Source organism: Protopterus annectens, chromosome 2.part1, assembly GCF_019279795.1.
Source record: "Protopterus annectens isolate FY-2018-M chromosome 2.part1, PAN1.0, whole genome shotgun sequence".
NCBI classification, from domain to species: Eukaryota; Metazoa; Chordata; order Ceratodontiformes; family Protopteridae; genus Protopterus; species Protopterus annectens.
In genome coordinates, this window is record NC_056729.1 from 539134501 (window position 1) to 539152746 (window position 18246).

The following is an 18246-nucleotide window of genomic DNA, read 5'->3' on the forward strand; positions in this document are numbered from 1 at the left end:
GGAAGCCCACAACTAAGAAATCCTACTTATCCAAATGGAGGAAGCTTTCTGTTTGGTGTCTTTCTTGTAACCTGTGTGAAGGCTGCCAGCCTAGCCAGAGAGAATTTTATAGATAATTCTATCATTTGTAAATATCAATGTAAGACACAGGCTTGTTGTCTTAAAAACTGCTGTTAGATGTGGAACTGAAAAAATGTGACAACAGTGCACTCTACTGACCAAAGTAAAGCATGTGGTGACCTCTTGATGTACATAATGGTGCCGAAGAGTCTAGATGAAGATATTCTTGCTATTTTAACCAAGAGTTAAATTGCTAGATTTAAACATGCAAATGTATTTTTATTGCTTTGCTTCCTGACCAGCTGCAAGATAACAAAAGGAGATGTTAAGAATGTAAATGTAGTTCTGTTTGCCTGGGAGCCCAGGGAAGTGTGAAGAATAATGTAATGTGAATCAGAACTGCAATTTCAATTTAAACAGAGAGAACCAGAGATTATTAAGCATGTTTGTCTTGACCCTCCAACTCATCAGCACTCTGCCTGTTTTCTTATGTAAGTTTATCTTTGACTTGTGTTTTCTTTTAGAAATAGCTAGAAACTAGAAAGATTGGACTGTGTTTTTCTGTGATGTCAGAACTGTACTACTGAATTATTTTAAGTATTTCTCTGTGATCTCTTAACTCTTGACTAGCACTGTGTAGTAAGAAGTATTGTCTTGTGTTTTTATTATTTATTATTAAATATTTTAAAACCTTTCGACTGTGGCTGTTTTGTGTAGAGATAATTTAAGCTCTAGAGTGCATTGCATTATAGTGATTACTGTAACAAGTCACTCTAATAAGCCTTGACTGTTTAGTTATACTACCAATTGGATAATAATATTGCCCAGTAATAATTGGACACCCTTTTAATGGCCTTTGAGTAGCTGATTAATATTAGCTGGGTGGTGGCAGGCAGTACTGCCGTATAGTCTGGGTAATAGGGGCGCAGCTGGAGAACCTGTGCCAGCCTTTCCCAGGAGTGTCTGTGTGGTTGTATAAACTCTTATCTCAAAGTGTGTGCGTGTCAGCTACTTGGGCCGGGACACAAAGCACTGGTTGGACAGAGAGGTTGCTGGATGTTTTAGCTTGCCCAGCTAGGCTGAGATCTGGACCCTATAGCTGTGTCAGTGGGGAGTCTTATTGGGGACCTGGAGAGCAAGGGAGCAACCAGCCCCAGACTGACTGTGATCTATGTGTGCTCTTAAGGGAAATTGCACTTTACTGTGTGTATTTGTTATCCTTTCCTCCTATATGAGACGCCCCTCACTGGTGTTAGTGGTGAGGATTGAGGCTCCTTGATTGCTGGGCCAGGGCACGGGCGTCACAACCTGGATCCACTTTCTGTGGACGTTTCTCTGATTCTATCTTATCTGTGTGAACTGCTCATTGCTGGGTTGGCTTATTCTTCTGTTAAGGCCCGCATATCAGCTGTTTTTGCTTGTCTGCCTTTATCACCTCATTTACCTTCTAGATTTGAGGCTACAAATTTTTAAAGGCGTCCTTCATATTAGGCCTCCCATGAAGCCTGTTTCTCCTCCCTAGGACCTTAATTTTGTTTTGGAAGAATTGACCCAGGCTCCTTTTGAGCCTGCAGCTTCAGTTTCCTTACAGCATTTTTCTTGGAAAACTGTACTTTTGTCAGCCCTTAATTCTGCTAGACGGGTGTTTGAACTTCAAGACCATATAGCTAGCCCTCTTTTTTTGGTGTTCCATAAGGACAGGGTGTCCCTTCTTAGTAATCCTTCTTTTATACCCCAAGTGTTGACCTTTTTTCCCTTCTCTGCAGTTTGCTAGTGAGAAGGTGCTGCACACTTTGGATGTGCATAGACAACACATTTTATTTAGGTAATACTATGACTTTTCATAAATGTGGTCAGCTCTTTGTCTCCTTTCATCCTAGATCTTTAGGATTGGTTCTTTCCAAGCAAACTATTTATTCTTGGATTTCGAAAGCTATTTGTTGTTATTCCTTTCATGGCAAGAGCCTTTCATCTTCTGTTAAGGGTCATTCTACTAGGGCTGTGGCTTCTTCCGGTATTCAAGGGTTTTTATACTACTACTATTCTTGAGGCAGCTACATGGACTTCTGTGCATATGTTTTAATAATCACTATAAAATGGATGTGACATCCAGAGCTAGAGCTGGCTTTGCTAGGGCCATTCTTCATGGGTTCCTGTAGAACTCTGCTGGTCCTTCCTCCTCCCTTTCTTCTTCCTGAACTTTTGCACTCCCCTTATTGTAACGAATACTCCAACAGTGAAATGGAAGGACATAGTGCAGTTGTGTAAGAACTTAGCATAATGGTAGATGTCCTTCTCTTCACTGTTGCAGTATTCACTCCCTCCCTCCCTCTTCTCCCTGTTTTTTTTCTTTTCTGGATGTACTTGTTACCTCTCTACTCCTTGGACTGGTGTTCCTACTGGGGCTCTCAGTTCTGAGGATGGTACATCTGGATGTCACCTTTATGCCCTATGCTGTACGCGAGGAGCAGTGTTCGTTGTACCTTAAGCAACCTAAAGGCGTTGGTGTACTGGCTGAATGTCAGGCCACCCTTGGCAGGGGATCCCTATTGTAAGGAATACTGCAACAGTGAAGAGAAGGACATCTACCATTAAGGTAAATTCTTAAACAGCTGTCCTGTCCTATCATCCCAGTCTGTCTGATATGACAACACACCCTCCTTTTCCCTGCCGGTGTGTGGGATCTGAAGAATTTTCTTCCTGGATCAAAGGCAGTGCAAGTGGGCTTTAGGTTCAGGTACCAAACTTGATCTCAGTTAGTTAGGGAGGAGTAGGCCATTATGGAAAGGAAAGAACTTGGAAGGGCTCAAGGCTGGAGCACTTAATCGGCCAGATTGGATCTGAGTGGAGGCTTGAGGACCCATATGCCGTGTCGGATGGACTGGGATGATAGGATCCGTCATTATGGTAAATACATAACTTTTAATTTACTCTAGATCTAAAGGATGCCTACCTTGTATATACCTTTTCACACAAAAAACAAACAATTTTTAATATTCTGTGCAGTGGGATATCAGTTTCAATCCACCTCTTTGCCATATTGCTTATAAACATCCACAAGGGTTTTCACAAAATGTCTATCCCCTATTCTAGCTTTTTGCAGGCATCTGTATCTATCCCTACTTTGACAACTGCTTGATTTAGCCTTATTTGAAACCTTATGGGCCCTATACTTAGCAACCAAATTCTCCACTTAGGTTTTACTTTGACCTTAAAATCCATCTCATGTTTGATGTTCCTGGGATTTCTTATGGACACATCCATCATGATGGCATGTCTACCTCTAGAGAAGTCTCAGTTTTTGAGAACTCACTTCCTTTCTTTGACCCATCTTCAAATTTCCTCACCAAGAGAGCTCTTGAAAGTGTTAGGATTCATGGTATCAACAACTGTAATGATTCCAGATTTCTCATTTCCATCTCATTATTTTTAAGGCCTTTTGCATTAGGGTAAATGGTCTCTATGAATCTCATCTTTGCTACCCCTTTGCTACACTCATTCATAAGCATCATGAATACCTCTATTGCATTTTGGCAAGTTACTGTGAAGACCGGCCTAAGCCCATTCTGGAAGCAGCCACTTGGTCTTCTGTTCACATTTTCACAGAGTACTACAAGATACATGAATTTGCCAGAGCTAGAATAGGGTTTGCCAAAGCCGTTCTTCAAGTCTTGCTGGACTCCATCTCTGTTGCTTCTGCCTCTGCCTCCTGCAGTTAAAAGCTTTTGAAATCATCCCATAAGTGAGGAATACTGCAGTAGTGATCCAGTGACGAGCATAGTACAGTTGTGTAAGAACTTATCTGTTCAAATAGATCACTGTTGCAGTTACACACCCTCCCTCTATCCCTTCTGTCTCCTTTCCTTCTCGGCTAAGATGAATCCTTTTGTTTCTCATCCTATGTGTGCCCTTCTGACTAAGTCTGTCCTCTTACGAGTTTCAGCTTCAACCCTTTTTCTCTGGGACAAGAAAGATCTGAGGATTTTCATGCTTCTATGTCCCTTAAGTGCTAGCACATAGTTTTGTGTATAGGGCACAGGTTGAATGTATGGCACATAAGGAAGGTGCCTAAGCTTTTGTAGATTGGCTGGACATAGTGTGTCCTTGTCACGCTACTTCCCATAAGTGAGGCATACTGCAACGGTGATCTTTTCTAACATCTATTGTTATGGTTACAGTAGGAGCTTATGCCACTGTACCTTTCTTTTTAAAGTCATGTCAGTTTGCCATAGAAATAATTAATTATTTTTGTATCAAGACATTACAGATGCAATGGAAAAAATAAATAATCATCTTCAGTTCCTGGAAAAATTATACAGCATAGTCTTTTAGGCAACTCCATGTGCCCTTTCAGAAACAATTATGTGTCTTAGAAGTCAGAAGGTGATACTGCTTTGTTTAGACTTTTCCATCCACTGCCTTGGAATTACTTCTTCCAAGGAGCTTATTTTACATCATGATTATTTCTTGGCAGCTGCAGCCTTGGTCTCACAATTTACAGTCATCTCTTACTTGGATTCTTTTGATAAACATATCTTACTTAGATTCTTTTAATAAAGAAGAGGACTGTTCTCGAGTCTAGCCCATTTATTTGAAGATCCAAATTAATGTAGATTTTACATTTTATCTCAGATTCCACATTTACAACTTTACTGCCTCATTTCTTCCAGAAAGTTTCATATCGTTTTTTTTTTTTTTTTTGGCTCAGGCTAGCAGTATTTATGACATCTCACTTTTTCTCTTCAGTATAGAATCTTATTAACTAATTATATAGCATATATTTATCATTAACTTTACATTTTCTTGCTGTTTTTTTTTAATATGTAACCATTTGAATGCTAGTAAAACAACTAATATGTCAATTCTGACATTTGTATGGTTTCATGCCGGGAAAAAGCAGTACAGATGCAATGTTTGCCCTAAGAGTGTTGATGGAAAAATATAGGGAAGGTTAGAAGGAGTTGCATTGTGTCTTTGTGGACTTAGGGAAAGCATATGACAGGGTGCCTAGAGAGGAGTTGTGGTATTGTATGAGAAAGTCGGGAGTGGCAGAGAAGTATATGAGTGGTACAGGATGTGTATAAGAAAGAAAAGAAAGAGAAGAATGTCTGAACTATCCAGTTGCCGTTGGTTACGATGAAGTGCAAAGATCAGATGTGCTTGCATCCAGGAATCTCTAGGAATCTGGCCATTTCATTGGCAGATTCCCTGACAGTGATTTTTGCTGTTGTACTGGATATAACATAAGTGAAAGTGCATTAGAAGACAGCAAGTGCGGCATTCTTATGGGGGTATAGTTGAAAAGATCTGGAGGACTATAATCTTATTAGTTTAACAACAATGGCTGACAAAGTTATGAGGAAAATGCTGAGTGGAAAGGTGGAAGCATTTTAAAAACACAGCAATTTCCAAAACAGCAGACAGCTTGTGTTCATAGTCATAAATAGCTGTCAGTCAGATCTGATCACGTGTCTGATTAGTTTACAGATGAATTTGACAGACAAATACCTGTAAACCTATTCTATGTCAACTCCAGTAAGGTCTTTGACTCATTCCCACACAGATGTGGTCTGTAGTGATAGGGGAAGAAACAGAGGCACTAGATTGCTGCATGTATAAATGTTAGGACACAGATGGTTGTGGTCTGAGGGACATTGTCAATATTCAGAAAGTGACTAATGACAGACACAGGGGTCTGTTCTGCGTTTGGTGCACCTCAGTGTGTTTGCCTCAGATATGTCTGATGGAACAGAGAAAATGATCAGCTCTTTGCATACCTCGCAAAGGATATGGAAAGGCTGAACAGGTAGGCACAAAGGTGGCAGAGGAGGTTCAGTATGAATAAATGCAAAGTAGCATAATAAGACACACGCACTCTGGTGTGAAGTATCCACAGTTAATATGTAACAGATGCCAAATGAGGAGGAAAAGGATCTGAGGCTTTTGATTGTACCAAGACTACTTTATAATTTGCATAGTGATGGACCAGTTACTGTAGCAAAGAGTATGCTGGGGTATAGCCTCAGATGATACATTCTAGAAGCAAAGAAAAGAAATGCTTCAATTCTACAGAGTTTGGTGACAGCACGCCCTCAGTACTGACTGAAGCTCCAGAAGCTAACAAATTTGAGACTGCTAGAAGGAGTGTACAGGAAAACTATGATGGAGCAGAGAAAATTATCAGCTCTTTGCATACGACACAGACAGGAGCAGCAGTGGAGGTTGGGAGGATCATACCTAGCAAAGAATATGGAAAGGCTGCCATTGTCAGGCACCAACTTAAGCACCCGACTTTCCAACCTTTCTTTCTCCCTCCTCTCTCTCATAAGTACTCTATTATCTTAGGATATGTACTGATGTTTACTAATCAGAACTGTTGGTTAAAAGCTCTGCTTGTACATATGTAAATAAAATTGATAAAAAAAAAATTGTGTGCTTGCTTTGCAATTTACTCCTTTTACTTACATTTTCTGTATAATTGAATTTTAGATGTTTAATTACATTTATTTGTATATTCTTGGTTTTAAAATTTAGAATTTTCTGTAATTTGTTCATGTATTGGAGCTTTTCTCCTCAGGTCTCCACTGAAAATGGGCCTCAAGCCCAGTTGGACATACCCGATTAACAAATGTCAATAAATAATAGTGTGACAGAGGTGAGGTCTGCAGTGGGAGTGATGGGTGCGTTTAAGGTGGAGGTGAGATTACATCAAGGATCAGCTCTGAGCGCTTTCTTATTTGCAGTGGTGATGGACAGGTTGACAGAGAAAATCAGACAGGAGGCCCCGTGGACTGCAATGTTTGCAGATGACATTGTGATCTGTAGTGAGAGTAGGGACCAGGTTGAGGAGACCCTAGAGAGGTGGAGATATGCTCTAGAGAGGAGAGGAATGAAGGTCAGCAGGACTAACACAGATTATATGTGTGTAAATGAGAGGGAGGATAGAGGAATGGTGAGGATGCAGGGAGGAGAGTTGGTGAAGGTGGATGAGTTTAAATACTTGGGATCAACAGTTGAGAGTAATGGTGAGTGTGGAAGAGAGTACAGGCAGGGTGGAATGTGTGGAGAAGATTGTCTGGAGTGATTTGTGACAGACTGGTACCAGTAAGAGTGAAAGGGTAGGTCTACAAGAGGGTAGTGAGACCAGCTATGTTATATGGGTTGGAGACTGTGGCACTGACAAAAAGGCAGGAGTCAGAGCTGGACATGGCAGAGTTAAAGATGTTAAGATTTGCACTGGGTGTGCCGAGGATGGAAAGGATTAGGAATCAGTATATTAGAGGGTTAGCTCAGGTTGGACGGTTTGGAGACAAAGCCAGAGAGGCGAGATTGCGTTGGTTTGGACATGTGCTGATGAGGGATGCTGGGTATATTGGGAAAAGGAAGCTAAGAATGGAGCTGCCAGGTAAGAGGAAAAGAGGAAGGCCTAAGATAAGGTTTATGGATGTGGTGAGAGAGGACGTGCAGGTGGTTGGTGTGATGGACCAAGATGCAGAGGACAGGAAGAAATGAAAATAGATGATCTGCTGTGGCGACCCTAACGAGAACAGCCTAAAGAGAAGAAGAATGTCACTGCATGTGTCCTCACTTCTTTTTTTTTTTTCTTTACAGGACATGCATTTGTTACAGAATCTCTTTAGCACTTCGAAACCTTACAGGAACTGAGACATCAATCCACAAGCCATTTTTGCACATGGAGTCCAAGTATCACTTCAACAGTGACAGTCCTCTAGAGCCAAGGTTTACACCACTGGGTGGCTATCCCTTCTGCAGTTGTTCTTCCACACAACACACATGTACACACATACACCTATGGCCAGTTTAGAGTGTCCAGTCCACCTACTGCATGTCTTTGGAATGTGGAAGGAAATTGAGGACCAGAAGGAAACCCACACGAACATAGGAAGGACATGCAGACTTTGCATATAAAACACCCCAGATGAGAGTCGAAGTGGGGAACCTCTTGCTGTGAGGTGACAACACTATCCACTGCACCACTGTGAGACACATTTTTCTAAATGCAGCTTTTTAAATCTTTTTTACCTTAGAGTTCATTTTAATCTTTTCCTGAACATATTTTTTCCAAGGAATGTCCTCACTTGATTTATCTTGTCTGCGGTTTCTTTTCTTTTCTTTTTTTCTTGGGAGTTTGTCATTGTATTGTATAGTACATGTAAGTGGTGTATATAATCTCTGGTCTAATTCATAGCTTTCTGTGGTAATTTATTTATTTATTGACATCTGATTACCGGGAAAGTCTGACTGGGTAGGAGCCCATTTTCTGAGGAGGCCTGGGGAGAAAAGCTCCAAAGTATTACAAAACATTTTAAAAATAATTTTACAGTCTTTAAAACTACATAAAAAATACAGTGTAAATAATTATACTAAATTAGACATAATATGAAAACATAGGTTGAGTAGATATGAGTTGTATGATAATGGTTTAATAGAGAAATTTTAGCGAGTTTATAGAGAAATTAAAGGTAAGTTAGTATAATACAAACAGGACTTGCAATACAAAGTGAGACAAAAGCAGGCTTATGGTATATTTAGAGAGAATACCAGGGGAGAGAAATTGGCATAAGTAAGGAAGGAAGTGAATAAGAGAGAATAAGATGATGTACGGTATGAAAAGATGTTTGTCCACTTTTAGGGATATAGTTTATCCTGATGTTGAGCAAGAACACAGACAGCTTTTGGCTAGAAAGTCTTTCAGAATGATTTTGAAGGATGGGAGGGAGGGTATTGAACTAATGGCTGGAGATAAGGAGTTCCGGGCCTTAGTAACATGGTACGAGTACAGACAGTGCCTAACAGATTTGATAGGTTTGTGGACAGACAGGAGTTTTTGGTCATTGGATCATACTGACCTACGTGGAACATAGTTGTGTAGAATATTATTTAGTGCCAGACAAGCAGATGGATTCTGGATAATTTTATAGGTGATAAGAAGCTGTGTATATGTTAGTTGATAGGGTAGTTCTAACCAATTTAGGCTTCCTTTCATGTCACTGTTGCAGTATTCCTTAGGTAAGGGATCTCCTGCCAAACATAGCCCAACATAAGTCCAGTATATCAACCCCTTCAGTATTTACAGGCGCCATACATCACATGTACAGACGCACACAATTCAGAACTTCTTTGCCACTAGTCAAAATGCTGTCATTGAACGTCATTCTGAACACCTTTCTTCTGTGGTGGTTACCAAACCATTTTTCAGATAACTGCCCGATTGGGGTTCCGTGTTAGCTTTCCCTTTCAATTTTAGTGTTGTTAGCTTCATGTCATCCAGAAAGGGAAAATGTCAGTGTAAGAGGCAGACTCCCCATAATGATCAGAACTATCAGTGTCTTTTCTGTCTAGGTGCTTTCCACGACCACACGGAGTGTTCTGTCTGCCAAGTGTTTGTCTTCAAGACCCTATGTAGTTGCCTTTCCTTCTTATTTATCTACCTTGAAAATCAGCATCCTAAACTGTTGGCTCAGGGTGCTGCAGCGGAGTCATCCCGTCCCAAGAGTCCGACATCGATCAGCCAAGAAAAAGGCCAAAAAAACTCAAGTCTGACACAGCTGCTGTCTAGCCTCTCCCAAACAGCTGTCTTGAGGCTTGAGAAAGCCTGGAAGATTGTCTGTTTGTTGCTTCAGATTCATTTGCTGCAACCCCATCGGAGACTGGCATGGATCCAACTTCTCACACGTCCTCAGAGGCTTTAAAATCTCTGCTCCAGATGTTGGGGAGGAACCTCAGCTGACTGTATCCTAGGGACAAGGGAGATTCTGCAGAGCTTAGTGAGGGAGGAGATTTCTATCACACATAAGTGTTGGTAATGCTTCAACCCTCACCAGGTTTTTTCATGTGGATGTCCCACAAAAAAGAAAAGAAAAAAAACAACCATATTTCCCCTCCAGTTGAAGATCTTCAATGAGAATGGCAGGATTTTACTCGGAGATTGTTTAACACTTTAATGGCTTTAAAGCCTCCTCGGTCTTCCAAACCTCTTAAAAACCTAGGGAGCAGGATTCCTCTGATAAAGATCAGGATTCAGAGGAAAAGTCATTAGCCTACTCTACTTTGATCCCTTCCCCCTTGGACTATGGTCCAGACGAAGAAGATTCTGTTATTCCAAATTCCCCTTTAGACGAATTTTCATTTGGGGACAGTATTTCCCTTATGATGGAATTATTTAAATGAGTTTGTTCTCAGGTTTCTCGTATCCATAAGAGGTGTTATGATCTCCTCCAGATGGAGTCTCCCAAGCCTTCTGCTGTTCCTCCAGTTTTGACCTGCCTTCCTGGATACCTTTTCAGCAGCTTCTGTAGCCCTGATCCTCAACCCCTAGCTCCTAAGAAACCTGATTTTACAAGGTGCTCAATGATTGTAAATGTCTGTATAAATGCCCCTTCTGCTGAGCCTTCTGTGGTGTTTGTCTCCTCTGACAAAACCTTTCAAGCTGTTGCCTTTTACCAAGTTGTCTCCTTCAAATATGGATAGTAAAGCCATGTAGAGGCTGGACAAAAAGGCCTATACTGCTTCCACCCTGTATTTTTGGGCTATACTTACCAGACTCATATGACCAAGTATGTTTTGGCCCTCCTCTTTTAAGTTTCTCAGGTGATTTCTGATTTCCTGATTCTAAGTGGAAGGCTTTGGCCCTTTCATTGTTAGGTTCTGTCTTTCAAGTTGCCCTCTACTTTATTAAATGCAGTCATGATGCAGCTGATGCTTTTTTCAGGGCTGCTGCATTTGGTTCTGTTATTAGGCATTACTCTTGGCTTCATCTTCAAGCTTTGCCTGATGACTTTAAAGTCAAATTATTGGCTGCTCCTTTGGATAATAAAAAATCTCTTTCTTACTGCTGCTGCTGAACTTTTTAAATCTCTCAAGGATAAGGACAAAGCCTTGCAGGAGTTGAAACATATTTTTGTTTCTGTTATTGCAAAGTTTCAGGAGAATTACCTTTCCAAATCTGCTCTTGTTCGCAGGCAGTCTGGTCCTCTGCCCAATGGTAAAAATCGTTCTAGACATGTACCTCCTGGTAAAACTACACAGATCCCAGTTTCCCAGATACAACTTTTTCAGGACCAGCCAGGTTCTGTTTGACAGTTTGCTTCCCTTGGCCAGGTTCCCTTGTCCCTTTGTCTACCCTTGCCTTTTCCAAATTGCAGCAAACTCTTGGGCTCTGTCAGTTGTCTGCCAGGCTATTTCATGGTTTGGAAATCTCTTCCTCCCTTTCTGGCCATCCCTTAATCACCTTGAGAACAACTTCATTCTTTCTTGACTGAGGGCACCATTCAAGTTGTGCTGTCTGCCCAGGAAGGGAGGGTTTTTATATTAAAATCTTTTTGGTTCCTAGGAAGGAAGGCACCTAGAGACAAATTCTGGATCTTTCTCACCTCACCACTTTTCTCAAGGTCCATTCCTTTTGGATGTTGCCTCTACAAGTTGGATATTATTTCCGTGGCAAGAGTTGGCTTTGCTAGGGCTATCTTGCATGGGTTTCAAGACAGCTGTTCATTGACATAGTCCTCCGGGTTTCCTCTTGAGCATTAGTACTCTCCCTTATATAAGGAATACTGCAACAGTGATGTGGAAGGACACAGTATAGTTCTGTAAAATCTTACCATAACAGTAGATGTCCTTCTCTTCACTGCAGTATTTGATCCCTCCCTCCTGCCCCTCTGCTCTACCCTGTTCTCACCCTCCTTCTCTCTCTTCTCCTTCTGGATGCACATGTTCCTTGTGGTCCCTGTGAGACATTCTGTTCCTCTTGGGGGCTTTTCATTTCTGAAGTGCGTGTCTGTACTTCACCTTTATACCCTATGCCTTACACAGGAAACACACGTGTGAGGTATGGCACCTGTAAACACCAAAAGCTTTGGTATACAGGACAGATATTGGGCTATTCTTGGCAGGATGTCCTTTATGTAAGGAACAGTGCAACAGTGAAGAGAAAAACATCTACTGTTATGGTAAGATTTTACACAACTGCACTTTCTGAAAGGGGTATTTGCTGGATAGTTAGCAACTTTCTTATAACATTGTTCAAGTTTTGATATTTGTGATGCCTGAAGGTTAGTAAGGATGGGAGCGCCATAAAGAAGTGTGGGGAGGAGATAAGTAGTGGGAAGTGTAGCTTTAGTTGTGTTGGTGAGAAAGTTTTTCTCTCTAAGCGTCCCTAGTTTTTAATGAGTTTTTCTTATGCAATTTTGTATGTGCAGGAGGAATTTAAGATTATCATCCACTATCGTCCCTAATAATTTGCTGTGAGAAGTGACTTCAGTGGTTGTATTACCAAGAGAGAGGACTTTAAATTTTGTTTTTTTCATGGGAGAGGGATTTGGGGGGAAAAGTAGTAGTTTGTATTTTTTACAGTCGAGTATGAGGTGTGAGTTACAAAGTCATGTTTTGATTGCTGTTAAAGCTTCCTGAGTAATTTTTAAGGGGTGTGCCACAGTGTCAGATGTGCAAATAAGTATGGAGTCATCTGCATGCTGTATTAGGGAGGTCTGTTGTGTGGCTGTGTGGAGGGTGTTGATGAGAATGTTAAAGACCAAGGATAGAGCCTTGTAATATACTGGTGGTTACTGGGAGGTATGGAGAGAGGGTAGTTAAAAATTAATTTTGCATATGGAGCCATATCTATGTATGGCTAGTTTCAAATAGTGTCATCTTGTTGTAATATATATTGTGGAAGATTTGTGCAACAGTAAGCTTGACTTCACTTTGCTTTCTAAACCCCTGTTTCTTTTAAGCATCTCCATTTTTATTTTGAAGGTCTAGAGTCTCTCAGTTGTGTGCCAGTGGAAAAGGATAACAAGAAGACCAGCATCATTACAAAGTCTAAAACAAACGAGGAAGAGTTTGACCCAACCTGTGCTGCGGCCACGTGGAACCTCATAAAAGATGAGGTATATCGTAGAGCTAATAGGTGAGACATGATTGCACAAACCTTCACTGCATTCTTTTGCATTAATAATGAATTGACTTGATAAGGCAGAAACAAAAGTAGTTATCGGTCACAGTTAAGTCATTTTTTTCTCTGACTTTAGTCCACTAAATCATCTTTTTCATTTTCCTCAGTACAAAAAACAAAACTTAAATAAATCTTTTTTTCCCTAGGATTGCCTTTACCAGAGGTATTTGCTGGAAGTCTTTACTGCTTTCTACTGTCCTGACTGACATACAAAAGATTTCGGGTTTTGAAAAATGTTGAAAGTGTGGGCGTAAAATCTGACTGCAAAACCCATACCAGTAGTGCTTCTTATGTCATGGGCCAGTGCATTTGTGTTCAGTGCAAAATATATTCTACCTTTGGCTCTCGGTCTCTCAGCGACTGACATAACATTCTTTTTCGGAAAGGCCTTCTCCCTTGCCACAGTGGGAGAATTGGCCATTGCTTCATCTCGCCAATTAGCTAAAAATTATGACAAGCAAGCTACTAAGCCTCCTGACAAGGATAGACAATGAAAATAAAGGTTTCTGAGTAATGTCTTCATTCTTCTTCTCCCTTTCCTAAAGTAAAGATTAAACCTTCAGTTTCCTCCAGTTTTGATAACATCAAACCCATCAGTGTTTCGACATTTAGTGCTGGCCATCTTTAATACCAAACCTAAAATAATACTTGATAAGTGTTCCAAGAAGCTAACCTCTGAGCTCCTGATCTTCTGAGAGGAAGCTGTTGAGTTTGGCAGCTCCAGACCTTTGTGTGCGACATTCATTAGGTCTACTAGGTCCTCCAAAAGCTTTTGTTGACTTTGATTGGGAGCAGATGATGATGGCCTTTGTGAAGCCACAAGTAGACATGGAAGCAATACCATCCCTTTCAACTCTGAGGGTAAACAGGGCAGGCCTTCCCTCTCCTTTGATGTTTGCTCTTTCCCTTGGTCTCATGATGGAGCTGGTGGCTTCACCTCTAAGTTTTCCCCATCATTCCTCTGTCAGTGCTGGGGGTTGACATAATGTTAAGAAGTTTACCTGACAGACACAAGGTACAGGGTTTGATTCTTACCTTTGGTCTCTCTCTAATTATTGGCTAGGTGTATAATAGTCTGTTGAATGTGATTGCCTAGTATTTACCTTTACCTGTGAACAGTACTGCATGCATCAACTCTGACAACTCTTTTGACATACTCAGCTTTTTGACATACTCAACTCCTAAGTCTTCAGAGTATAGTGTGTCCCAGAGCTAAACGTTCTACACTGAGGTCTCAAAGGCAATCTCAGCACTGACCTGTTTAGGTCTCTTTGTACCACTGAGTACTTTGGCTGTTGATATCTCAGCACCAGACTGTGCCTGTGATCTGACCGATGTTTAGGCTGTTGGGCTGCAGCTTTGTTTTCCTTCTCCCTTGTTGACCTTGGAATTAGGGTCATTTCAGGTGCTGCCCCCCCTTGGTGCCATTTGCATTGACCTGTGCTTTCAAGACATTTGAAAAGGTTCTAGCCCACCAGCTTATGAGGGAAGGGGATGCTCCTAGTACTTCATCTCCACCCTTATGTCCTGTTCTGTCTGCTGCTTTCAGTCCTCACCGTCATCCCCATGGACAGCCCAGCTCTAAAGGTCTTAGTCCATCCCTTCAGCAATGGCACAAGGACACCTGTGGTTCTTTGAAAGATTCTCCCCCTGAAGTGCATTTTAAGTGCAAGTGTAAAAGGAGACACTTGGATTCCTCTCGCTGAGTACACAGACCTTGATGATGGGGAAAGTTCTCTCCGCTGTCCCCCAAGGATGCAAGTCATGGACTTGATAAGATAGAGGGGGAACTGGCCCACTGACTCCCCTTCCTCAGTTTTGCAAGTTTTCATTGAGGCCTTTAGACCTGACTGATATACTTCCTTGGGTGGTCCCCCCGCTTGGCCACCTGATACACTTAATCATGAGAGGGCATGTTGTGACCCAAATGTGGTAGAACCTATCTCTCAAAAACTTGATAAAATCTTGAGACCCCAAAGGCCGATCCCTTTTGGAGTAAGGGGCCTATGATAGATTCCATTGTGGTTGGAGCAGTCACAAAAAAAAAGCCATCTGAAGAGAGCTCTATGGTCCATCATCCGAAAAGAAATCTAGGATAATTGGTTTGGAAAGCGAGCCTTCTCCTTCGGAAAGTTTTCCCTCTGGGTGTTAAATTAGGTATCCAACATGACTCAGATCCAAAGGGTTGTTTCTAAACAAACCTTGGATTCACTTTGAATACATCCCATACCAGATGTCAGGAAAATTATGGAAGCCAAATTATCCTTCATTTTGTCTGTTACAAATTAGATCACAAGGCTACAGTGTGATGCACCCAGTGGCTCAGTGAGAGCAGCGGGCAACAGTATAGCAATGCACCATCATGCCTTGCTGAAGACTATGCAACATTGTGGACAATTTTAAAGCATCCTTCCTAAACACCCTTTATGATGGATCCTCTTTATTTGGCCAAAAATTAGATACCCTAGTAAAGAATGAGCAAGAAGGAAAGATGCTGTATGACACTGAAATTCATTTTTCTACCCATCAGAGATCCTTTTCCAGGAATCAGAGAGGTAGCAAGGGCTTCTGGTTTAAAAGGTTTCAACATTTTTCCTTTGACGTCTCTTCCAACAGGCTGTATGAGGTGGGGGGGGGGGGTTCTAATGGATGCCTCCCGATGGGCAGAGGTTGGGGGGGAACAGAACCAAGGGTTGAGAGGCACCTTTCCAAGCAAACCCTTTCAGCGCTCCTGGATGGTTCATGGATTGCTACTCTCTAGAGACAGTCAAGGGGCATTTTTCTCTTCACCCTCAAGGTTGGTCGGCTATCATACAGGATTCCAGGTGAAGAAAATTCTATCCAGGTGGTACATCATCCATTTTCTTTCTCCCCCCCAAAATTGCAACAGAGGCCCTCACAGATCTGCCACCCCATCAAAGAAGGGGCTACCGCATGAAAAATGTTACAGCTTCTACACAAAAGAGCTGACCAAGAAGTCCCACCAGACCAGAGAGGATCCAGGGAGTCTAACTACATTTTTGTAGTTCCAAAGAAAAACAAGGACCTCAGGCCCCTTTTTGACTTGACCTAAACACATGCATTAAAAAGACCACATTCCAGGTGGTTATCATGCAGTCCATCCTTTCACTTCTGTGGAAGGGCGACTGGACATGCTGTATAGACCCTGAGGATGCCTACTACCACGTCAAAACTGCAAGGCTGTCCAGAAGATTTATTTTTATTTGGCTGAAAGCCAGTCATTATCAGTTCTGAATTCTGTCCCTCTGTTGCACCACGGCCCCTTATGTGTTTAACACATGCATGTTGGTGGTAGCATTGCATCTCAGGCTGCAAGGTTACTGAGTGTTCCCTTATCTGGACAACTGGTCCTCATTGCAAACACAAACGAATGTCTGAGTCTAGCAAGAGGCTGATTATTTCATTTGTGTCAGTCCTTGGGTATCTCCATAGACTATGAAAAATCAAATATGGAACCCTCTCAATCATTAATTTTTATACAGTATCATCTGGATACAACTTATCAGATTGCAAGGTTTCTAGACTCATTGTCCCTTTGATTTCAACTGCAAGAGTTCATTAAAACCAAAATATCCCCAGCCTTTGTTATTCGTTGTTTGCAAGGCATTCTAGCAGCCTTCATCATGCTAGTTCTCCATGCCAGGTAATTCATGTCAGTACTACAGTGGACTTTATTTAGTGGTATCAAACTAATTATTCTCTTCACCACCCGTTAAGATTGTCTTTCTTGTGACATGAAGATCTGAAATGATAGATTATTTCCCCTCTAGTCTAAGAAAGGAGACCATTCATTTTCCCATTACCGTCAGCCATGGTTACCACTGATTCCTCCTTTCTGGGTGGGTAGCATTACGATTTTCATCCACACCGACAACACATCAGTTGTATAGTATATCAACAAGCAAGGGGGATCCCACTCTTACCTACTTTGCTAGGATGCCATGAGAGTGTGGCAGTGGGCTATATCTTCACAGCACTTTCTTATAGCAGTGCAAATCCCAGGCTGGACCAGTCTCCTAGTGGACAGGCTTAGTCATTATATTTTTATGGCTCACAAGTGATCCCTCTTAATCCAGCAGTAGTGGCTGAAATATTCAGGCACTGGGGCTAGCCTTGCAATCAGTTCGCCTCTCCCCATAGCACCAAATGTAGCAGACTTTTTCCTCTTATCCCTCCACAAGGACTCTCACCGAGTTACACTCTGGTCCATTCCTTGGTCACCTGGTCTTCTGTATGCATTTCTTCCCCTTCTCCTTATGTCAGAATTCGTACAGAAAACATCCCTGTGCACTGCGGTCATAATTCTCATTGCTTCTCTTTGGCCTAATCAAATATAGCTCCCCATGCTTTGGCCTCATCTCCTCTGACCTCCCTGGTATCTGGACCCACATCCAGATCTTCTGTTCTGTCCATCCAGCAAGCGTCACCTGGACATCAAGGCCCTCAATCTGACTGCATGGCTTACCCATTTCTAATGATGGCCAATGATCCCTCATTACTTGTCAGAGTGGTATGTATCTTAATGTTTCTCAGAAGCAGTCAGCAAGGAAACAGTGTAAAGGCAAATGGAAAATATTTTTTCTTTCGGCTATTGGAAATGGTATGGATCCTTTTTCAGTTCCTGTCCCATGTATTCTGAATTTTTTGGCAGGTCTCTGACTCTGGTGTGTGTTATTCAGCTGTTAAAATCCAATTGGCAGTCATTTCAGACTACCATCAAGGGCTGCATTCTAAAACTGTAGCTTCCCTTAAGATATGTAAAGCCTTCTAGAAGGGCACTTTTCTTTTCAGTCTGCCACCTTGAGCTCTCACTTCTCCACTCATTTTTACTTTTCAAGCTCTTACTAGTCCCTACTTTGAGCCTACTTCCTCTGTCTCTCTCTCTCTCTCAGGCTCCTCTCTTGGAAGACTTCTTAGTAGCCATTATGTCTGCTAGAAGGATTTCAGGATTCCAGGCTTTGTCCTGCAGACAACCCTGCCTGATTTTCCACATTGACAGGGTATTTCTTAGACCAAACCCTTCCTCCATGCACAAAGTAGTTTCAAAGACAGTCTTGAACCAGTCTATTCACTTGGCTGTTTTCTTTCCCAACCATTCCAGTCTAGGTGAATATATCCTACTTACTTTGGATGGACATCATCAACTGAGATTCTGTCTCCCCTGTACTACTAAAGCTATCTGGAAGCATGAC

At 41.7% G+C, this 18246-nt stretch overlaps 1 protein-coding gene across 1 annotated transcript in view; it reads left to right on the forward strand.

Moving 5' to 3' along the window:
- UVSSA (UV stimulated scaffold protein A) overlaps positions 1-18246 on the forward strand; it is a 1327799-nt gene that overhangs the window by 811671 nt on the left and 497882 nt on the right. The window contains exon 10 of the mRNA XM_044062324.1: positions 12835-12988. Within this exon, the coding sequence (XP_043918259.1) occupies positions 12835-12988 (154 nt within the window). The remainder of the gene's footprint in view (positions 1-12834; positions 12989-18246) is intronic.